At 46.8% G+C, this 22,358-nt stretch overlaps 1 protein-coding gene across 1 annotated transcript in view; it reads left to right on the top strand.

Moving 5' to 3' along the window:
- The window catches only part of PAX2 (paired box 2), an 84,047-nt gene that overhangs the window by 47,990 nt on the left and 13,699 nt on the right, over positions 1-22,358 (top strand). The window contains exons 5-6 of the mRNA XM_056352296.1: positions 6,258-6,433; positions 8,262-8,388. Of these exons, the coding sequence (XP_056208271.1) occupies positions 6,258-6,433; positions 8,262-8,388 (303 nt within the window). The remainder of the gene's footprint in view (positions 1-6,257; positions 6,434-8,261; positions 8,389-22,358) is intronic.

The raw sequence follows: 22,358 nt of genomic DNA, 5'->3' as shown, positions 1-22,358 counted from the left end.
CTATCACAGTGGAGACCCCTGATAACATTCCCTCTCTATGCGCTGCTTAACCTCGCCAGCCCCCCTGCACTCACTTGAGATCCTTTCCATCTGACTCTGAGGTTCATCTTTCTCCCCACCTGTTCAGTTATCACAGTGAAAGCCCTGACGATTCTTGCAGCACTACTATGTGCTGAAATACAGCACTGACCCATCTAGAGATGACGTCTTCTTCCATGCTGCCCAAAAGGCTGCAAAAATTCTTCTGCAAGGAAACAGAAACCAAATTTTTCAGCCCTCCTTACCAAACCCTACTGAGTAGGGCAAGAAAGTCAACACAGGTGAAAAGATCACCAGATTAGGGCTGCTAGTCCTCACCTTTGTCCCTGCTACTGGGAGCACAGCATTAGCTTAATAATCATTGAGGATGCAAACAAAGTCTTTAGAAACACCACGACTGCAGACTGGTGCTGACCAGGACGCCAGCACCAGACGCTTCTGGCCAGGTGAAAATGTGTGATTTGCTCCCTCAGCCAAGGTCTTTGTCTTTGAACTCTCCCTTGGTTGGGGGTCAGCTCAGACGCAGATGCAAAAGGTCCGCTATTCCCAGCAGAAGCCTGATGCCAGGGTTTGAAGCCTGGGTCTGAAAGCGCTGCGCTCCTTCCTGGCCCCGTGCCGAATGCAGCGTGAGGGTCTGTGCAGGGCTGGCTGCCGTGAATGACAAGCACTGGCTATCGATCGCGTTCTGAACTCGGCCCAGCCGATAGAAGGTAATTAATGACTCCATTTGCCTCAGTACCGAGGAGAACAATTGAGTTTGAAACTGCAACAACTGGCAGTGCGGGGAAAGGCCCCCCGGGACGGCCAGGAAAGCCGCCTGACAGGCCCAGGCTGTGCGGGGACACCGGAACACATCAGAGGGGGAAAAAAGAGAAGGGAAATTGGATAAAGGGGAAGAGCAGCCCTAACACAAAGGGTGACTTCAGGAAGGGCAGCACACATAGTGACGAGTGCCCAGAAAGCAGGACAGGACTGTTCTGGGCTAAGCCCCCCAGCTGGGATGGTGACAAAGGCAGGCTGCAGGAGGGGACAGGCTGTCTCGCTGGTGCAGGGGGATGGCACTGCAGCAGCCGGCTCAGCACCACTGCGTTAGACAGATGCGTTTCCCTCGGAGGCTTTTGACAATTAGATGGGTTCTGCTGTGTCACCTGGCTGGCAGTTCTCATGCCAGTCACATTCACTTTTATTATGACTGTGATTTTTATTGGTAGCGCTGCGAGGCCCCAGCCGAGATTGGGGCCCCACGAGGCAGCAGGCAGACACGTCATGGGGGTGGTAACAGCCTCTGCCCCGAAAGAGAAAGTATCTCCATGTTTGCATGCCAGCTGCACGGCTTCTCATGACCTTCCTACATGTTTCTGTGCCACAAAGGTCTTCCTGTGCCAGAAACACTTCTGGATTGTTTGTTGGAGACAGCCCTGTCCCACCCTGAGCAAGGGTGTTCTCTGTTGCCTCTAGCCAGGGAGGTGACTGCATTACGCTGCTCTGTGCTACCTGTATGTGGTGGTGACTTTGTGGCTTCCAGGCCTGGGAACATCTCTTGTTTTGGAGCTATTTAATGGGTGTATTCCCTGCGTCAGATGTAGTTAAAGTTGTTCCTCTGTCCTCTGGCACAGCATTTCCTTGTTATCTGTCAGGATACTTCTGTGACACCTGTGGAGCATTTCTGTGTCTTGTGTCGAAGGTTTACGCCGAACATCGTGTGTGTGTGTGCTCCCTCAGCAGCCCCTCAGGAGGAGAGATGTTTCCTGTCACATGTGCAAGGCCAGTCCTGATCGTGCTGACAGTGACTGTGTGTTCTTGTGAGGGACACTGTGACCGAGGCCATGGTTCACCTCTCAAACTGTTAAGATACTTCTGATTTAAGAGAGAGGTGTCCCTGTGTCACAGCACCACACAGTTTCCCTCTCCAGTAAAAAGGGAACTGGGAAAGGTGATGCTGCTTCCTAATGCTACAGCTAGTGCAGTTATCCAGGTGGCACCCCCAGACTTCTCCTGCAGCTGAAGCCTTGCTTCACCACGGTACCCCTTCCAAGAGCTGCTTTCTTGGCAAATCCCCGTTCCTTAAGCTTTTACTCCTAGCACTGTTCTTCATCAGCTGAAGTGACTGTTGCCCACCACAGTGCCATTCCCCATGGGATCTGCTAGTCTTCCCCAACCCAAATTTTCCCCATGAGCCCTCCCTTCACTTTCACCCACAGCACTTTGATGGACCAGTCTCCTCTGCTCCTTACTGCCACCTTTGCTCATATCTATGCAGTTGCCAGCTCCCATACTTGGTGTACTGTATTTGAGGCTTCTCCTGATAGTCCAGCTCACCGTCATATGCTTAGATGAGAATTGTGACTTGATCTAAACCCAGATATAAATGCCTGTCCCTTGCAGTTTCAGGGAAAAAATGAAAACGCATCCTCTATAGGTTTTGACACCAGAAAACAAACATAGGGGATTTACAATCCCTTGGTTTTGAAGAAAATATAATGATCTATGACTGTGAATGTCTCAGTGTTAGCAACACAAGATGTATAAATCTGTCTTTCAGGATCACCTCTCTGAAACTTTGCTTTGTAAGTAAAATCCTTATGCACAGGTCATATTATTGCTCTGCGAAGTTTGGGATTTGCATGCCCTACCATTATTAAGTCCAGTACTAGTGCAAGCAGTTTGGACAAGGCCCACCCTGAGGTAGCCTACAGGTCTCTCTCAAAAGTTTCTTTTCTTTTGTAGATTTTAAAGCCTAGGCCATGGCAGACTACCCCCTGCCCTGTATCCAGATTCCTGTACTGCTTTTCCACTTCTCCCTATCTATTTGCTTGCTTTGATCATTCTGATTTCTTATCTAACCCTGCTCCTTCCCCTTCTCCTCCCTTCATCTTTTTCTTTAATTTCCCACTGACTGTACAGGTCCCTTCTTATCAGCCGGTCCTGAGTTTCCCAAATACACATAAGCACATGCACGCGCGCGCGCTCACACACACACACACACTCTGTCACAAATAAATAAATAAATAGAAAGGTCAGTGAGCAGAGCAGCAATAACCCCTAAAACAGTACTATCAGAGGGACATGATTGATCAATTGAATTCCATAGCGGCTCAAAAATGTGGGATTAAGTAGTGTATTATACGCACAATGAGTTGAGGCATGATGTTCATTTCAAGTTCATTTCGCCAGCCCTCTGCCACCAGATCAGGCAATCAATAGGGGCAGCAGATATCATATATCACCTCTCTCCGTGCTAGGGAGAGAGCACCATAATCTCTCGCAAATTTAGAGTGACAGATTTGTCAAGATCTGAAGGGCCCCTGAATAAATGAAGGAAAAGAGACTCCTACAGTGACTTGGGAAAGCTGTGGTTTCAGCTTCTTCACACAAAGGCATGGCCTGTGCACACACAGGAGACATGCGTGCACAGGGCTCTGCAGGCAGATAAGAACTGCAAATACACATGCATGTGTGCACCAATCTGTATAACCACCCAGGGCAACTCACTAAGTGTAAAATCTGGTTTAATTACAATCAACGGAAGTTTTAGCATACACGTGAACACACGTCCACTCACACCAAACGCCATGCATGGTGTAGGGCTGCCATTCTTGAAAATCAAACATAGCCTAAATCAGCCGCTGCAGATGAACGGCTGCTCAGAGGCATGCACAGTGATGCAGAATCTAAAGAATATCAGAATAATGATCTGCTGTAAAAATACCCACATGTATTAGCACCATGGTGTGCACAGTCGTGCACACTGACTGACACGTGTGGAAAAATCCTCAAAGGCAAACAGCTTTACAGTCTGCAGACAGGTTGAGACACGTGCTGTTACAGAAAGAAGTATTTTTTTTTTTTGCTTGAGCCTGGACCCCGGAGCTCTGTGCCGGCTTTCTGCAGGGAGGACCGGACAGCAATGCCTACTGGAACTGGCAGCATGAGCCTCAAGCTACCCTAGTCCTCCTGAAAGCCACTCCCTGCAGTACCAGCCCAGTCCATCTAAAACATGAAAACTGCACTGACATACACAGTGTGCAGTCCACCAAGCCTCATCTTTGCTTTGTTTTCTCTTAGTCAAATCTGTCATGAACTCCAGCTTTCGGGAACTTGAGAGATTTCCCTTGTGCAGATAAGCCTGAGGAGAGGAGAAAATGCCAGGGATCCGTGCCAGTGAACAGCCCTGCTCTGGCTAGGGGTGGAAAAGAAAGAGAGAAGGGGCTGCTCGAGGGAAGGCTGCTGGCCAGGACAAATCAATATGTAATATTTTCTATGGTCTTGTGAGTGGTACTGTACTACGTTACTGTATATAATGTACTATTGATTATATCATATCGTATAATCACCTATAAACGGATATATCTCATAGCCAGAAGGCAGCAGGCTCAGTTATAACTCTGGGCCACCAGTTGGCCATGAACTGTGCCAGCAAAATACCCGCCTTGGCACCATCCACAAGCTAAAAGATGAAGTGGCGGAGTGGCACGGTTCTGTCCGTTGCACAGCAAGTGCCAATCCAGGCTCCCGGGAACATCATCTGCCCACGAGTGCCTCGCAGTCTCATGGAGTCAGGGAAGAAGTCTATGCAGATCCCTCAACCATTTTCTTGACAGACAGACAGCAAGTTTCTGAGATTCACAGACTGGGAGCCACCACTTCAGCCAAGAAAGGCTGAAGTATGAGGAATAATAGTGAAAAAGCAGGAAGGTAATCACAGCGCAAGAGGGAGAACCCGATTTCAGGTCAGCCTTGTGTCTGACGGAGCACAGTAGGTAGAGACTCAGCATGGAGGGTATGAAGGTACATCAGCCTGGATGAGACAGGGGATTATAACCAGTCTCACCAAAGTTAGGCTGAGAGGTGACAGCAGAAAGATACTCAGCACAGTTGGAGAAGATTATAATGAGCAGACTTGCCTCAGATGAGATGAGGGATTATGACAAAGGAAGATTCACTTCAGCTGGGACAGGAGGTTATAACAGACAGACTCACCTTGGATGTGACAGATGCTAATAGCAGGAGACTCACTCCAGATAAAAAGGGGTTATAACAGAGATAAATGTACCTCATTTGAGTTGGGGGATAACAGGGAAAAAAAAACAAAAACAGGTGGGTGATAAGATGGTTTATCACAAGGAAAGATTCACTTTGGATGGGGCAGGGCATTTATAACGGGCTTACCTCGGAGGGGATGAGTGGGCTGTAAGAGATGTGGGATGGCACAGCAGAGACAGAGACACCTGGAACATGGCAGGAGGCGCTGCAGTGAGACTGAACTGTGTCAGCGGTCTGTTGCAGGGACAGAGAAGCACTTCTGGCAATGCTTCTACCAGAAAAGGGCTTTTTTCCTAGGAAGAACAAAGGAATACCAGGAAGGCCAATTCCTACAGAGTAGGACTAGGTTTTGTAATACAATAATTCATTTTGGATAGGAAGGGGGACCAACAGAGACAAAGATTCATCTCGTTTTGGAGGGAGTTTTATAACAGAGATATGGGTTGTGATAAATCACGAGCTACACATAGGAGAATGGGACAGAGATCATAACAGAAACCAACGTATGTTGGATGGGGCAGATGCTCCACAGGGAGAGACTTGTCTCTGGTGAAACATGGAGTCAGAAGCAGGATTATTCCTGTTATCTGAGGGGATGAAAGACTCATCTGGGGTACAACAGGATAAGATCAGATGAGAAGGAAATTATATCAGAGATATAACTTCTATTGGGACTGGGGAGGTACAACTGACTGACTCACTTCCAAGCTGTAAGAGAGCCCTTTCTCCATCCCAGGCATCCTCAGCCCTCTCCAGTACAGGCCCACCCTCAGCACGCTGGTTTCTCTATGAGCTGCCTCTCCCGGTAGCCTTCCAGCGATGCTAATCGCTCTGCTTTGCTCCCATTTTATGCTCAGCGATGGAGATTTGGCAATTTTTAACACTGAAAATCAGCGGAACCGAAACTCATCTCTGAGCCAAGCACCATTCCCCACAGCCTCACTCATCCTGGGCAGGATTGTCCCACAGAGCCTGTGGGAGCAGCCTGGCAGCTCCAGCAGACAGGAGAGGGCTTCGCCTGGGTGCTTCAGCCCCTGCTTCCCGCAGGAGCGGCACAGCTCCCTGGATGGAGGTGGAGTGCCCCACTCTTTCCCACTCCATCCTTTTCCTGCATCCCTTGCTGATCCCAGCCAGGGTGGTGCTAACTCCCTGTTTTCTCTGTCTGTGCCCTGCAGATGTATCCGAGGGCTCAGTTCCCAATGGAGATTCCCAGAGCAGCGTGGACAGTTTACGGAAGCACCTTCGTGGCGACACTTTCACCCAGCAGCAGCTGGAAGCTTTAGATCGAGTTTTTGAGCGTCCTTCTTACCCAGACGTCTTTCAAACATCAGAGCACATCAAATCTGAGCAGGTGAGGGCCTGGCCCAGTAATGGGCACCCACAGGATGATGACAGGGAGATTGTCTCACTGAAACCACTCTCTCCCTCTTCACTCACCCCTTGCTCTCACACTGACCTGTTATTTCACATACACCACACTTACATTTTACAGCACTTTCTAGTTGTAAATATACCACTGTGCCGATGCACATGTGTACACAAGTTCTACCTCATCTCATGAACTTGCCATGTACGCACGCACTTTGCTCTCCCTAAATCCCCATGTCCACCTTTCCGTTGGCACAGACTCCTGCAGGCAGGCGGGCACGCTCTTGCCCTGAACGTGCAAACACCGCCATGCATGTTCACCGGCACACAGCACTGCACAGAAGCTCCTGCACTCTCAGATCACACTGGTGACCAACGAGCCACAGGGCTGGGCTTTAACTGAGCATTTTCCTTCATGGCCCAAAGCTGAGACTTGACTCCCATCTCCAACCTAGTTTTCTGCACTTCTGCAGCTCTGCCCCCCTTACTCCCCCGCTCCCCCGGCCTTTTATCCCAAAAGCTGTTTGTCTTAATAAAATGAAAATCAAAAGTCTTTTTAAACCGCCCCAAGCCATAAACCAACAAAGGAAGAGAAGGAGAGGCTGGCTGTGGACTCCCTTCATCCCAGAGTCCCTGGGTTTATTACAATGAATAACCTTTATTTACTTTCATTAGACTATTAAGCACCAGCACAGTCATTTTTCCCCCTGAAACTCTGAGCAGGGCCCATAAAGCAAATCCGAAGCCTAATTGAGTTCATTTTAATTTCTCTCCGATCACAGCGAATTACTCTGGTGATAAATCAGGGGGCAGGCTCACCCCCAGTAGAAGGCCTAATTTGCAGCTAATTACAAAACTGATTTCTACAGGAAGATCAATACAAGAAGGAATTGGAAATGACTAGGCAGTCCTAGCCAAGCAGGGACAGGGGCGGGGAGGGGGCAGCGTGCAGGGAGCCTGCTGGAGGAGGGGGAGATGTCAGGAGGGGGTTGGGGAAGCGCATGGAAAAAAACGGAGCAGAAAGAGCAGAAAATCAGTTTTAATTTAACGTAATATTAATCAGAGCAACTTTTCCTGCTGTTTTGTAGCCTTCCCAGTTTCTCCAGCTCCCGCGTCTGGTCCGGAGGCTGCCACAATAAAAAGGCAATTACCAGAACCTTTCGGACAGGATACCCTTTCAGATTCAATGGCTCTCCCCCTCCCACCCTTCTGTTAGCCATGTGGCTCCCCCCTCCCCAATTTCATACCCCAATGCACAGAGTGACAGAGGCAGGGGATGAGGCTTCTTTGTTTGTTTTTAAAGAGCTAGGACAGAGGTAACAGCGGAGGGGAGGCAGTCAACTCAGCAGAGAGCCTGGCTACAGTGGGCCAACACTGGCTGCTTCTTACAGCCCGCCTGTCCCAGTCATGTCATTGCAGCCCTCCGCTCCAGCTGTCCTTGTCACCAGGGCAAACACCTCCTGCCTCCGCTCAGCCAAGAGGAGGAGATGTGGATTTCCCCTCTCTTCTCCCCTGGGTTGGCACAGGCAGCTATCCCCATCCCCACAGCACTGAACTGGGTCTCAATTGTACTGCAGTAACGGGTCAGATCCCTCACCCCTCTTCCCCTTCACAGCAGCACACAGCGGGTGGTATAGTTCATCCTAGGAACCGCAACTCCCCCCCGCAACCCATCTTCTCTGTTTCCTCCTTCTCCTCCTCTTCCATCTGTGCAGGGGTTTGCATCTCTCCTCTTCCTCCCCCCCATCTGTACACTCTTCCCTTTCTCCTGGCGCATCAATAGCGAGCTGTCTTTCTGCTCTCTTCCCCAGGGTAATGAGTACTCCCTCCCAGCTCTGACCCCTGGTCTCGATGAAGTCAAATCAAGTCTATCCACCTCTGCTAACCCAGACCTGGGGACAAATGTGTCAGGACCCCAGACGTACCCTGTGGTGACCGGTAAGCTGCCTGACCGAACAGCAAAACCAAGCTTTTTATTTATTTCCCTCATCACCATTAGCTTCTGCTTTTTCTGCTAATGCAAGATATCCCTCTGTGGCAAACATGGAAAGAGACAGAAAGACTGTGGAGGACATAAGGGCTCAAGAGAAGCTTGACATTCAGAGTACTGGCAGGTTTGGGTACACCTAGAGCTGCCCAGCTCTGATGCAAAGACAGGCAAACCAGGCATGAATCAGGAACTTGTGTGCCCAGATGGGGCTTAGGGATGGATGTTGGTGGAGGACAGCCATGTCCAAATAAGCACTGTGGTTTTTGCCTTTGTGTCTGAGAACAAGAGGGTTGTGGCTTACCCATGATCCACACTTGCTTTTCTTCAGGAGAAACAATAATTTAAGTTTTATTCAGCCCTGGCATTTGGAAGGGGCATTTGCAAACTAAACACTGAGGTCTGCTGAACTGTGACTGCTAAACAACTTCTTCCTTAAGCCCATGAGTCTCTAGCAGCAGCTGGCAAAAGATTTTTTTCACAGCCTTCCTCCTTGCCTCACATGCGGGCACATGAAACTCAGGTGTGTCTGGGAGAGTAGGGAATGAGAGCGAGTGCATGACAGCAGAGGGGTTGGGATGCACACAAGTAGGAGGCAATTCCTGCAGCAGCTGCTCCACAGAAGCTTCCTCTCCGCTGATGGCACATGCAGGACCTGTGCGGCACAGGGCCGTCCTGGGGCCATGGGGCACACCACCCTGATGCTAGTGTTAGATTGCCTGCCCCGTGCGTGTCTAGAGCCGTAAGGAGGTATTCTGGTGCCACAGCTCTTCTTCTCAGGCTTTAGTGGCCGCTGGTCCCTGCCCACACAGCTACCACAGGTTTGCACATCTCCTCCCAGGTAGCTAAGGCAGCTGGCAAGGCCCGAGCACCTCGCCCGTTTGGTACATCCCTCCTTCCCTACAGATGCTGTGGCCCCTCTAGAAACCTCGCGGTGGAAGTTGAGAAATAACTCATGACAAAGAGGTGTAAGTCCTCTTAGCAAGGGAAGGAGCTGTTGCCTCTTAGCCAAAAAACTGTCCTGTCATGGCACAGTGTCAAGAGCACTGGCATTTGAATCTCAACTTTTTCTTGCAGCAGCCGCAGCTAATAGCCCCTGAGGTCAAAGCAGCTCCTGGCTGAGGCAGGCAGTCATCGCTTGTTCGGTCAACACTGAGCAAAGGCATATTGTTGCATGCAAATTTTGGCTACCCAAAACTTCGGGACCAGGCAGGATTAGTAGCTGTTATCCCAAATACAGAGGCGATCCAGTGTGAGGTCTGCAAAATTTCATGGAGAGTCATGGGGAGGCAAACTGCCTATTTAGGAAGCGTCTAGAAGGCGTGCTACTCCCAGACTTTTTTTCATGGCTTTTACTACTATCAGGCTTGATCCAGGATCCTTGTAGCCATGCAGTTTCTTAGCCAACCAGAAAAAAATGGCTCAGCTGTGGCAGAATTGCTCCACGTTTCTTTGCATTTGCATATGCAAGACAAAGCTCAGCTGGTGTCCATCTACTATTTAGCAGCTCTACATCTCTTACAGGAAATACTTCCCTGTCTTTGGGGTGCAAAGCCAGTTGGATAGTAGTGCTTTCCTTCCTTCATGGAAGGCAGATCCCCATAGCTGGATGTAAAGGTGAGACAACTAAAATCAGAGTTTAAGGTTCAAAGGGGCCATTAAAATAATTCTTTTTAGTCCTTCTGCCTCAGTGAAGATGGTGCATTCCAGCATGTTAATATGAGAGCAGAATTCCTGAAGGCTGAGGACACTGCACAAGCTTTGGACAGGACTGTCACAAGGGGACAGCAGGAGAGAGATTTGGCCTTGCAGAAGAGGCTGTGGGCTGAGGCAGAAAATCTTCTTGCCCCCACCCTAGTGCCATCCCCACTCTGTTCCCTGCAACATTCCCAGCTCAGCTCAAGAACATCCCCATCAGATCCATCTGGATCCAAGAGTGAGAAAAGTTCATTTCAGACCCAGCTTGACATTCCCAGGTGGCAACTTAGCACTAACATCTCAATCTGTATGCGACATTTCAATCAGCGCAGAGTAACAAAAGCAGAACTATTAGCGTTGGGAGCTGTTCACTGGTGGTAATGATGGGGAAACTCAGAAACTGGAAATGAAAATGGAAAAAAAACCCTCAACACCCTGAAAGGCAGCAGGGAAAGAAGGGCGGAGAATTTTTCCTCTACACTTAGGCCAGGATCCAATGTTTGGATTAATGATGCCATTACCCAAGAAAGGACTTCAGATAATGCTCATTCTTAAAATGTTTTTGCTGGCAATTAAATGGTTGCAGTTATTGATCTTCATTGATCTGATGTCCTCAATTTGCATAATCTATTAAAGATGAATGATTCATGATATGTTTGCTATGGGGCTGGGCAATGCTTTCAGGAAGGACCAGAGAGGTGAGGAGCTCAGTGCTGCCTCCTGATCTACCCTGGCCAGGAAATTAAGGAAGAGGCTGGGAGCATGCAGATTTCTTTGGTATCGCCCAGATTCCTCTCCCAAGAAGGGATACTGGAGTAAGAGCGAGTACTTAATTGCTGGCTGCCTGTTCTGCTGCTATAGTGTTATCTTTGAAATGCCTCTTTGCTCTTGTCGCAGGGCAGTCTGTGAACCCAGGTGATAACAGAAAGAGATGTGAAACAAAAATCCACCCACACAGGCTACAAACTTTGCGTGCAGTCACTTCAGGGTGTAAGATTTACCTTCAGTCTACAAGATGGTCTCCTCAGCTCAGTCTTGCCAGACAGAAAGAAGTATCACTAGCTCCTTCCAAACCAAAGCTGTCCAGCCCTGGATTCTTGCCCTTTCTGAATATTTCAGAGAAAGCCCTTCTCCACTCTCTGTCTCATGACTAGCTTTCCTCAGCGAGCTCTCTCAGCTCACACCATTCTGAGAATATACCCCTCCAAAAGCCATCAAAACCTCAACAATATATGGCTACCTGAAATCTGGGAACTTGGTGAGATAGTTGAGTACAGGTGTTGCTGAAGTCCCCTTATCTGCTTGTAAGCTTTGTTGAACCGAAGAGCTAGAAATGCTGCAGAGCAGGCAGCCCCCTCCCCAACATGCAGGATGGACCTCCCCAAAGTCCTGGGCATCTACTCCAAGACAGAGCTTAGCATCACAGTTAGGTACAGCGCAGCCTTGCCTAGTACTGCCAATATCAAGCTCTCCCTTTCAGACAATTATTCTATCTGATGCATCTTAGATGGTCCATTTATTACTTATATCTCCTAAAGCAAGTAAACAAGAACATTTGTTCAGTATGGAGCAGGCAGGTCACCCTTATTTCTCCCCAGTAAGTACCTGCAAGGCATTTCCATGAGTGAGCTGACACTTGGGGGCTAGTTGGGCACTAGGCTAGGAAACATGCTCCTGCTCTCCATCATATAGAACAGTCAACACAGAAATTTTCAACTTCCTTCTGAAGTATCAGAGAAAGCTCTAAGAACTGTCTGAGAACACCATCTCCCCTCTTCCTTCATGCAGTAAGCCAGCTACATCTTGCCTTGATGTTGCATGGCCATCATCGCTAGATTGGCGTAGATCTGTGACACCTTTCCCTGGACAGTAATTTTGAACCCCAGTCAGATTTCCTAGAAGCAAAGATCCAAGCTCGAACATAACATGGCGAGTATGTGCAGTACATGCACAACACCAAGACAAGAATTTTGTTGTTCAGAGATGTTCTACTTTGGTTATTTCTATTGAGTGCAAACGGCCCAGGCAGATGGGTATAAACCTGTACAGGGCTAAGTAAACACAGAAAACCTCAATAGCTTTCTTTTATTCAGTAGTTTCCATAGATCTTTGAGTTTGGAAGGTACTCGGTAGCTAACACCCAGAGGTGAGTGGAGGACAACCTCAAGATTTTGGCACTAGCAACAGGAGTACTTTAAAAGCACAAGGTTGTTCTCAGAAGCCTTGAATAATTTGGGAACAAAGATTAAGATCCTTCTTTAAGCACTATCAGAAGCCACATCTTTTGGAATAGGCATGCATGAAAGAAGTGAGGTGTCTTCAGATCAGGTTCTGAGCTCTGGGGACTTTGATAGTTTGGGAGCAGAGTCCTTTCCAGCTCAGTTATCTAGCCCAGAAGTTACACAACAGAGAGGTAGCACTATGGGAAATAAACCGCAATGAACTTTTAAGGTATGGTTTGAAATGTTCTTATTAACAGACTACTAAAGGGGAGGATTTACGTACTAGATGGATCCTAAAATTACAGCAATGGTAAAGAAAAAACTTCCCTTAACTGAATCCTGGCAGTTTTAACTAATCAGACCATGTTTCCCAGCTCACTACAACCAGTGAGATCTGCAAAAAAAAGTAAAGGTAAAAGACAAGCCCAAGAGAAACGGGGCAAAAAAAGCACTTCAGGAACTTCTACCGCTGACTGAAAATGGGAGTATGTGTCCCCATCTTGTCCTGTGAGGCAGTTTCTGAGTGCTTTGTATGCTACGGTTAGCACCTACTAACAGCAATAGGTAACTTTTTAAAATCAACACCACCCACCAAAACAGCTACCGCATCCTATACAGAAAACGTTTCCTTCTCTCTGGGAAAGAAACTTTTCCCTAAAGCAACAAGTATCAGCCAGAGTGCGAAATCCTGATGACAGCTCATGATGTGTCAAACAAAAGCACCAAAAAAACCACAAACCCCATTGGTCTAAATCTCCTCCAGACCTTCCCTTTTCGGCATGGGACCAGAGTTTTTGTCATTTTAAGTTATTTTTTCAAATTCATACATGAATGTATGCAAAAAAAAATTGGAAATACTGACATAAAGGCTACTTGCTATATCTGAAAGATGTACAAAAATGATACTTAAACAGCATCTGATTTTATGTAAGTTTTCAAGAAACTTGTGATGCTGAGCATAGAGAAATCACTGGCTAGACACCTGGATCCAAAGTTTTTCTGAAATGATAAACAATCTTTTGAGAACTTTAGCCTCCTGCAAGGTGAAAAGACATTATTTCCTTCGTTTCAGCCTAGTGAGTGAATGGAAAAGAATTTTGTTCGGTTCAATAACCAGGTCATTCAAAACTAAGAAACAAACTAGGATTTGAAAAAAAATTTGTTTTCTTCTGTCAGTAAATGAATTAAGCTTGGTGTGAAAGGATGAGATCTATTAGTTCTAAAATCAGTTGAAATGTCTCCTTATATATATTTTTTTTTTTCTTCATTTATTAGTCATTTTTAATGCAAAACCTGCTTCAAAAGGTTTGCATTTTCTGTTCTAGTATATTTAGGAAGTCAGGGAACTTGTGGTCATTTTATTTAATTAGCATGAATAATTACAAATACTGTTTTTAATTTAATTCTAATTTCCAACCAAATATAACTTGACACAGATCACATGTAAAAAGTTAGTAATCTCATAAAATAATAATATGGACTCATCATTCACTATTTTCTCATGTAATAACATGTAAAGACAAATTATATTAAACAGCATAATTGCTTAAATAAATGTGCACAGATGTAGTTCATCTACTTAGCAAAAACTGAAATAACCACGTTTAGTGTAAATTTTGTATTTGTCAGAATATTTATTACCACCCATAAAATGCAACCTTTTAGACAACAGCATCACAGTGCACATGTAAAACAAGTTGATCCAGCCTGCTGTTTTAAATCATAATTAAAACTGACCATCACGTTCAGTTGTACTTATATCATTACGCTGAGAGGGGGAGCATTTCCTTCCCCTTTTCCTTGTTGGTACTGGTGAAGATTCCCTGCCTTGCTCCAACCTTCTTTAGCCTCTGATACCAGTGAGCAATGGCCCCGGTCAGGGTGTGACTGAGCTGACTTAGGAAAACCTCAGTAAGAACCCGCTGAGGCCTCCGGCTGGCTTTGGTGATGGCCACCCCTGGAGATGCAGACCCGCGCCCTGCGGCACAGCACCACGGCTGCAGCCGCCAGCAGGCAGCCAGCCAGAGGGGCACATCGCTGGGCGCCCCAGTGCCCCCAAAATGGAATATGATAATCACTCACGTGGCTGCTACGAGGCTGTTACTGTCCTGCCTCATCAAAATGAAGGAGGTATTTCCTGAGAGTGAGCCTCTCCTCTATTCAAGATGAGGAATCGGCAAAAGTAGAAGTCCACAGGACCTCCCAACTTCATCAGTTGTTTCTCATCCCTAAGAAGAGATAGCATCTTCTTATCTAGTCAAGGAATTTGAAAAGGCAAAAGGTGTTACTACTCTTCTCCAGGACCAAATGGCTGAGGGTGATAGATGGTCAGATGAATGATCCTTGCAACAGACAGGAATAGCAGGGGGCAATCACATAAACTATTTCCATGCATCCAATGGAAGTTTCACTTCACATCACTTTATGATGCTGAAGAATGCGGCTTGTGGGCTTGAAAGGCACACTGACGTGAGGAACCCAGAAATGAATGGGCCCGAAAGAAATAAGGAGTTCACCTTCCTTAAATTAGCATTTAAGTGAATGATAGCAGTGAATGACAATAATGCTGTGTAGTGACAACAGCTGTGAATTGGCATGACCCGTCTGATTTCCCTCAGCAAGGGGACAGCACTGCAGGCTGCCACATTCTATGCTGCTGGTGAAAAACGGACTTTTTTAGAGAAAATAATTGTATTGTCTTCCCAGCAATTCAGTTTTTGCCTTTTCTTTTGAGGCTAAATGCAGGATCCAGGAAGTATAGCTATGATGAAAATTTTTGTGATGTAGACATTTTCCCACTGACAGCAAAGACAGTGTTTTATATCTGAGTTAGGCAACACCTGTCAGCAGGTGTTAATAACTTTTGATCTCCATCAGCTGTACTGGATTTAGGCAGGCCAGCTGCCTGTACAATTCAAACTGCCCACTGCAGTCTTTCAGAGAAACAGAGAGCTTTCGGCAGTCTTTGGTCCTTCTTTGCAAATTTTGGATTGCTGTGGGCTACCCAGAAAGATCTATCCTATCTTATGATCAGTAGAATACCACTGTGATGAAACCTTGGAGGTATCGGTAATGAACACTGGGTGAAAAACTAATGTGTTCTAATTACATTTCCCAGCATATATTTCAAAAGCATGTTGTTTAAGAGGTAACATTCAAGTCCCAGACCACCAAGGAATAGGCATATGCTACACTTTAAGGCAGGAAGTAGTTGCCCAGCATGACAGGCTGGGACTTCAGAAAGGGGCAACAGTACAAACTCCACTGAATCTCTCTGCCTGCCAAGTGTACAAGCTGCACATCTTCCCCCCGACTTGAAAGCACATCTTCCTTCATCAGCTCCATCTGCAAACAAATGTACTTGGAGCCACATGAAGTTGACTTCAGTGGAGTTCTCAAGTGATTAACATAAACAGTACAACTAGCTTTAACGAGTAAGTCCAGATCACAGGTCTACTGGAAGCTCCATGTTACGAAGACTATAAAACTTCTTCCGTCCAAAGTAACATAGAGAGTCAGCACATCAGATTACTTGGAGAGCAGCAGTTCACCAGATCAGACACAAAATCTAGATTTATAAAATTCAGTTTTATAAAAATTGGGGCAAATAGATTTCAAAAGTTGACAACAGTGATGTTACAAGAGTTTTGACTCTCAGTGGAAAGCAATCCAAGGCAATAACCTGCAAGTATTGGGCTAAGAACGTGGATGGATCTGTGCAGAAACAGGAAATAAGCTTGAACACACAAGGCTCATTGTCCAGTTAGCAGAACACAAAGAGAAGACAAGAAAGGTACAATGAGAAGCCGATTAGTCTTTGCGCACTTTTTCTAGCAAAGATCTGTTGTGATCAGGGGGAGGGAAAAAAATAGGATCATTTTTCTCTTCAGTGCAACTTGCATAATGCTCTTGCAAAAGAAAAGCTAGAAAACTAAGAAATGAAAGAAACAGTGGTTCTGACATGACAGAAAGCAGAAGTAAAAGATATGCAGTGTCAGTCCAGTTTGGTCTTTTGCACGACTTCTAGAATCTGAGGCAAGGTTCTCATGTGGGATAAAGTGATGTGACTCCACTGGCTGTAGTGTAAACTACCAGTTTGTGAATGCTGAGGACTCAGGCCCGTTCTGTTTGCCCCAGTGAAACTTTTCTAAGGAATGGAGAATGCAAATATGGAAAAAGATGTTTCAATGGTGGGTACAAGCACAGGATTTTAAACACCTGCTTTGGCACAGGGCTCCTACATGAACTTGGGTACGTTTTCTTTGTGCTCAGTTCCTCACGGATACAACAGTGATCCCTAAGGGATGCTGTAAGGATATGTGTTCTAAAGAGCGAGGCGCTGCAATCATATGAATATTTGATAGAGACCCCAGGAGAAGGCAAAGGGTAAAATTGTCAGGGTGGTGAGCAGTGTTGTTAAGTGGTTGTGTACAGGCCATCCCTTATGCAGGGATGCGCCATCTTGATATTCTTTGTTTACTGAAAAGGAGCACCGGATGGAGGTAGCTTATCCTCCAGGAAACCAGCAATGAAAAACAAGCAGCTTATCTAGTCCTGCGAACCCCTCTGCTTCCCTTCCCTTCAGCAGCAGACAGCACGATAAAAGCTGAGACAAGTCTCTGTAGGAACCCAGAGCTGTGAATCTTCCTCTCACCCTGTCTGGCCAAAATCCCTTCATTCGCAGGGGGAATTTAGGCCAGAGATCACCAGTTCTAGCTCTCCGCCAGAATAACAGAGGAGAGGGTTAGAAAGGAAGAAAAACAGCCATAACTCAACAAGTACAGTCAGAAAAAGAAGAGATGCACAAAATATGTAGTCCTCTGCTATGCTTCCAGCCATATCCCCACTCTGCTGACCCTTTCAAATTTCCCCCACCATGACACTGGGTGATTTTTTTTTTGGTCTCTCATAAACAAGGATATCATTTGCCATTTAGATGAAAGGAGGCTGGGACAGGAACAGATTTCAGTTGCTTTGGAAAGGGGTTGCAGACTCATTCCACCCTGCATTTGATTACAGGTCAGTATTCCGGCCTTTGGGGCTCTCTGACGCAGCCTCACTGAGGGACACCCCGAGGCACAGAGAAGCCAACAAGGCAGTGCTCCGCAGCTTGCTGGCTCTAGAAGGATGTGGGACAGGAAGGGGCAAGTTCTCCACCACAAATATGGAAAAATTAGACAAAGGAGAAAGAAATGAAAACAAAAAAATGGCAGCTGAATTTTGACGTGGTTAAAATGAAGAATGGGACCGTGCCATTCACAGGTGGATAGATAGATCAATCAATTGATCTCATCTACACTGACACACTTTGGAGCTATAATTCACTGCTGGGGCAATTATTCCAGCACAGCAGTGGCAGGAGTTACATCGGAGATGGAATTCAGGTGCTTTTAGTCAGGGGAGAGTTGGACAACAAAGGAGTAAAAATTAGTAAATGCCATCCAGCAGTAAAGATACGTGGGATAGAAGTTACGTGTGTGCAGTTGCTGAGCGTGGAGGAAAAGACAGACAGAAAAACAGACACATAAAAGTCTGAGTTTTGGTTGTGCAATCATTCACTGTCTGACCTTATTCTTGCCTCCTCTCCACTACTCTTGGAGAGAAGAGCGTTTAGCATTATTGTGTCCCAGTCTCTTTGCCATGTTGCTGTTGACTTCTTTATTCCCCCGCACTGAGTAAATGGTGCTGCCTCTGGAAGGTGCAAGGAATTTTTCTTCATAAGCCTTGATGTGTTCAAGAGAGGGCTGGACTCGTCTCTGCTGTGAGTCTGACAGGGGCTTTAACAGCCTCACAACACCGGGACAAATAGCTCCTGGTCCCTTAACCCTTCCCAGCTTTGCAAGGCAAGGCCTAGCACTGTTGTTCCCATCGCAAGGGCTTTAGACAGTCTTTCAGGCTGAAATCCTCTCTGTGGTGGCTGGGCAGAGCGGAAATCCAGGGGCTGGATCAGATTGGCCTAATGCTACAGGAGCTTAAGCGGTCTGTTTTACCAGAGATTATGGTTTCACTTACACAGAGCGCCTGAAAAATGCTGTGGTTTAGGAAGGATTATAGCTGAAAATTCCATGCTTTAAAAGAGAAATAAAGCAGGGGAGGGACTAGGAAACCCAACGTGCCTGGAGGTTGTGCAAACAGGATTAACCTCTGCCCATAGCACCTCTGCTTCTGCCCACCCACGCTTCCCGTGTCCATCTTTTTCTCTGCCCTTTCCTCCCCGGCGGCTCCCCACAAGATGGAGAGCTGAAAAAGGAGCCCAGAAAATGCCCAGGACCAAAGCATCCCTAGTTTATTTAGATATGACTGTCAAACTGCTTCCTTGAAAAATATCACTTCTCTTGCAGCCCATGAAAGCCAGGGGAACTTTTGGCCCTTTGCCTGCAGGTAGAGCTATTCATCCAAATTATCTAGTATCAACATTATATGGATAAAGGCTTCAGCACTCCCAGACTGCTGGTGGTGACTCTGCCTGTCTGGCCTGAAGGTAAATCCGTGCACTCCTCGCCATCTGATGACAGAGGATGCAGGGGAAAAATAGCTTTAGGGGTTCTCCATCTGCAGAGACTGGCACTAGCACATGGAAGCTCACTGGTAGGATTGTAGTTGTAAAAAGCAGAAGGTGGGCACTGATGTGCTGCCTACTCTGGTGACTTTAATTAACTGTGCAACAAGAAGCAGGCACTCCAGCTTCTGTCCCCCATATCCTTCACAAAAGGCCCTTGCCAAACAGAGCTTCCTATAGCAAAAGGGGAGAAGAAATTACAATCCTCACAGCATACCAGAGACTCCACACAAGTAAACTAACTAAAGAGGAACTGTACACCTTTTGGCCAGGACTGATCCTTCCCAATCAATGGAACCATGAACATATGTCTTTGCTGCAAAGGAGTGTCAGTGATCAAGAGGCCTTCGCTGGCCATCCAGGTTAGAGGTACTTGGAGAACACAGATGGCAAACCATCGTTTTTGCCAGGTAGCAAACCTTTAGGAAACAAATGTCTCAGGATAAACAGCATTCACACACAGAAACTGCCCAGCCCTTTATTGTCTAGGTGAGCATTGCAGTCTCGTAATAAGTGCCTAGAGTTAATTAAGGCAGTCCTACATTAATGAAGTCAGATTTATGACCTAATTATATGTCACATTTCTATTTCTCTGTATAAATCAAAACCACCAGAACTAACTTATTTCATAGGCCATTGGCAACACTTGCCGTCATGGCAGAGAGATGGCTTTCATTTATTGGCTTTAATCTGTCCACCTGAGGGTGGATGGTTTGCTAGATGATTTGGATTGGATCTGATCACATCATCCATACTTAGCTTCAGGTGTTCAAATACAGGATTCTATTACTGCTGACCCAGCAACGGTGGGTGTTCTGGAGTAATCGTGCTTTAGGTCACAGAGTTCTCCAATTCCCAAACCTCTTACTTGGCAGCCAAGTTCAGAGCAGTTGCAAAGCTGTATCTGTTGTGCCTGTGCAAATCTGCATATCAGAAATGGAGGCCCAACACAAACAACAATGAAAATGAGACCTCTTATAAGTCACCCACTTTTCCTCTCCTCCATTATATCTCTCTGTCAAGGTATCTGTCTGGCAACACTATACTGTGCGATCAACCAGAGTCAGTTCTGACTGCTTTTATGCTTAAAGCTCCGAAGTGTGCCGCTGTGAACATGATCAATTGATTGATCTATTTGTCTATCCACCTATTAATTGCACAGTCCCATTTTTATTTTAACCAACTCAAACTTCAGCTACACCTTTTTTGTCAAAGCTTTTCCACAGTTTGGCTTGAGAAGCTTTGGCTGTTACAATGAGCATCCTGTTCAATAAGATGCTCATAACAGTGCTGCTCTCCTGGGGAAGGTTACCTTGAGTTTGAAGAGACAAAGCAGTGTAACTCCCTGGGCCAAAATGTGCAAGTGTAGCACCTTCATGTGCCCTCGGCCAGTGAGAGAAAGCAGCAGGAAAGGGAGCACAGAAGCTTCAGAGCATTCTTCTCCTTCCCAGCCCTACGCTTCTTCCTGTCCTCCCTCTCCTGCATGTTCCCTTCGTCACCTCTCCTCTTCCTGCATCCCACTCCTCCCATGCCACTGCACTCCATTCTCCTCATCTCCTGCTGCTCCTGCAGAGGCATCCCTGCGGTCAGAGCCTAGCCCCCGGGTACGTTTACTGCTGTTGTCTCAGCACTGGCTCCTCTGATCTACTCCTAACCTTTTTATTTTTATTTTTGTTTTTAAATTAATTTCCCTGTAGATTTTAACCACTCCATTTTCATTTACCCATTTTGTTCTTCCTCTCCTCCCTTCCCCACCCTCCTCTTCCTCCCCCTGTTCCCTTTGTCTGTCTGTGTCCATCCCTTACCCTACCACAGAAAACCTCTCCTCTCCCCTCAGTATAAAGCAAGAGCCTCATGGAGCCTCTCTCACCCCTTTCACCCCCACCACGCCGGTCGGCTCTGGGCAGGCTGATCTTCAGCCCTTCCACATGGCCCTTTCAGACGATGCGTCCACGCCTTGCTACAGTGCCTTCCTTCATCATGGTGCCCACTTTGGGCAGTCCAGCAGCCAGCCTCTGATAGCAGGTAACCGGCCTTGGCCACGAACTCAGTGGGGATGCTGCAGGCAACGGGTTCAGTTTCATCTGACGGGGAGACCAGTAAATGCTGCAAGCTCTTTGAGTGCAAGTGGGAACCAGAGCAACCAACCATGATCCAGTTCTGTGTATGCAGCATGTGTTCTCAGCTCCATGGAGAAGCAAAAAAAGATTTCATGCCTGTCCTTCATTTTTAGCATAAAATGGGAAAAGAAGCTGTAACTACCTAGAAGCAACTGGGTGTCCCCGTTGGATGGGTCTGGGACTTATTACAGAAACACTCATACAGCAAAGTCCCATGTTGCCTCAATAGCCATAGCCCCTGAGTTCTGCAGGCCCAGCAAGGGTGCTGTGTGCTAGCCTAGGCAGATGGTAGCAGCTTGACCAGCCCAGCCAGCTCTAGGCCTGACAGGGTTGTTCAGTGTGGGTTGTACAAACCCTGAAGTCAGATAAATACATAGGCAGCTGGTGAGCACTCCCACAGCTACATTGTGAGCAACATTTGAGTCTCCTGGTTTGGAGTGTCAGTGTCAGCTGGTGCCTTCACACAGCAGACCAAATAGTTAAGAAACAGAGCGTCACGTCTGAATGTCCAGACCAGGAAGGGTGGGTGAGAGACTATTCATGTCTTACAGCTGAAGGAATACAGACCTGAGGTAGGCAGCCTTTAAGGGAAGGACAGAAGAGAAGAAATAGGTCGCAGAAGGTGGCAGCACTTAGAAGCAGCAGGGTGGAGGGGAGGATGTGGAGGAAGGACAAGTTCCAGGTAGGTACCAGGGGAAACTCCTGCGCAAGGTGACTGAAGCAACACTGCTGCAGAAGCTCAGGGGGTGCTTGGATGAAACAGTGGATATCATTTTAGGTGACCACTGAGGCTGTTGTCACTCCACTGTCAAAGAATGTAATTTGGGCTTCTTCAGAACAGACAAAGTCTTAGGGCACACTGCAGTTCCTAGTGCTGAAGAAACACATCTTACCTCTGTCTCCTTCATGTTCCTGTATTATTTTTCTCTTTTGACCTAACATCCTCCCTTTGTCTTGTCAGGTGAGATTTGCATTTCTAAACCTCCCTGTAGGACAGCATTAAGTAACAGCAGAGAAGACTTTGAGTTCATAGCACTGTCTTGGTCCAATCTTACTGCAGCCAGCAAGTGCCTCTGAGCTCTGAGCACTTCCTAAGCCAAGGAGTCTCCTGACAAGACTCCAACAATATAGGTCTCTGGGGATGCAGACATGTATGATCACCCTCTAGCCTAGAAGGCACTGTGTTTCAGGAGAGGCACTTGCCTTAGGACCCTTATGGAGAATTAGACATGGGAGAAAGTGTTCAGAAGCTCAAACAATGTCACAGTGGTGAAGGTGCTGTTCCTCATCCAGAGGGCTCTTGGAGAAGGGAGAATGTCTGG

Source organism: Falco biarmicus, chromosome 9 (assembly GCF_023638135.1).
Source record: "Falco biarmicus isolate bFalBia1 chromosome 9, bFalBia1.pri, whole genome shotgun sequence".
Lineage (NCBI taxonomy): Eukaryota > Metazoa > Chordata > Aves > Falconiformes > Falconidae > Falco > Falco biarmicus.
This window is presented reverse-complemented; position numbering and strand designations above follow the sequence as displayed.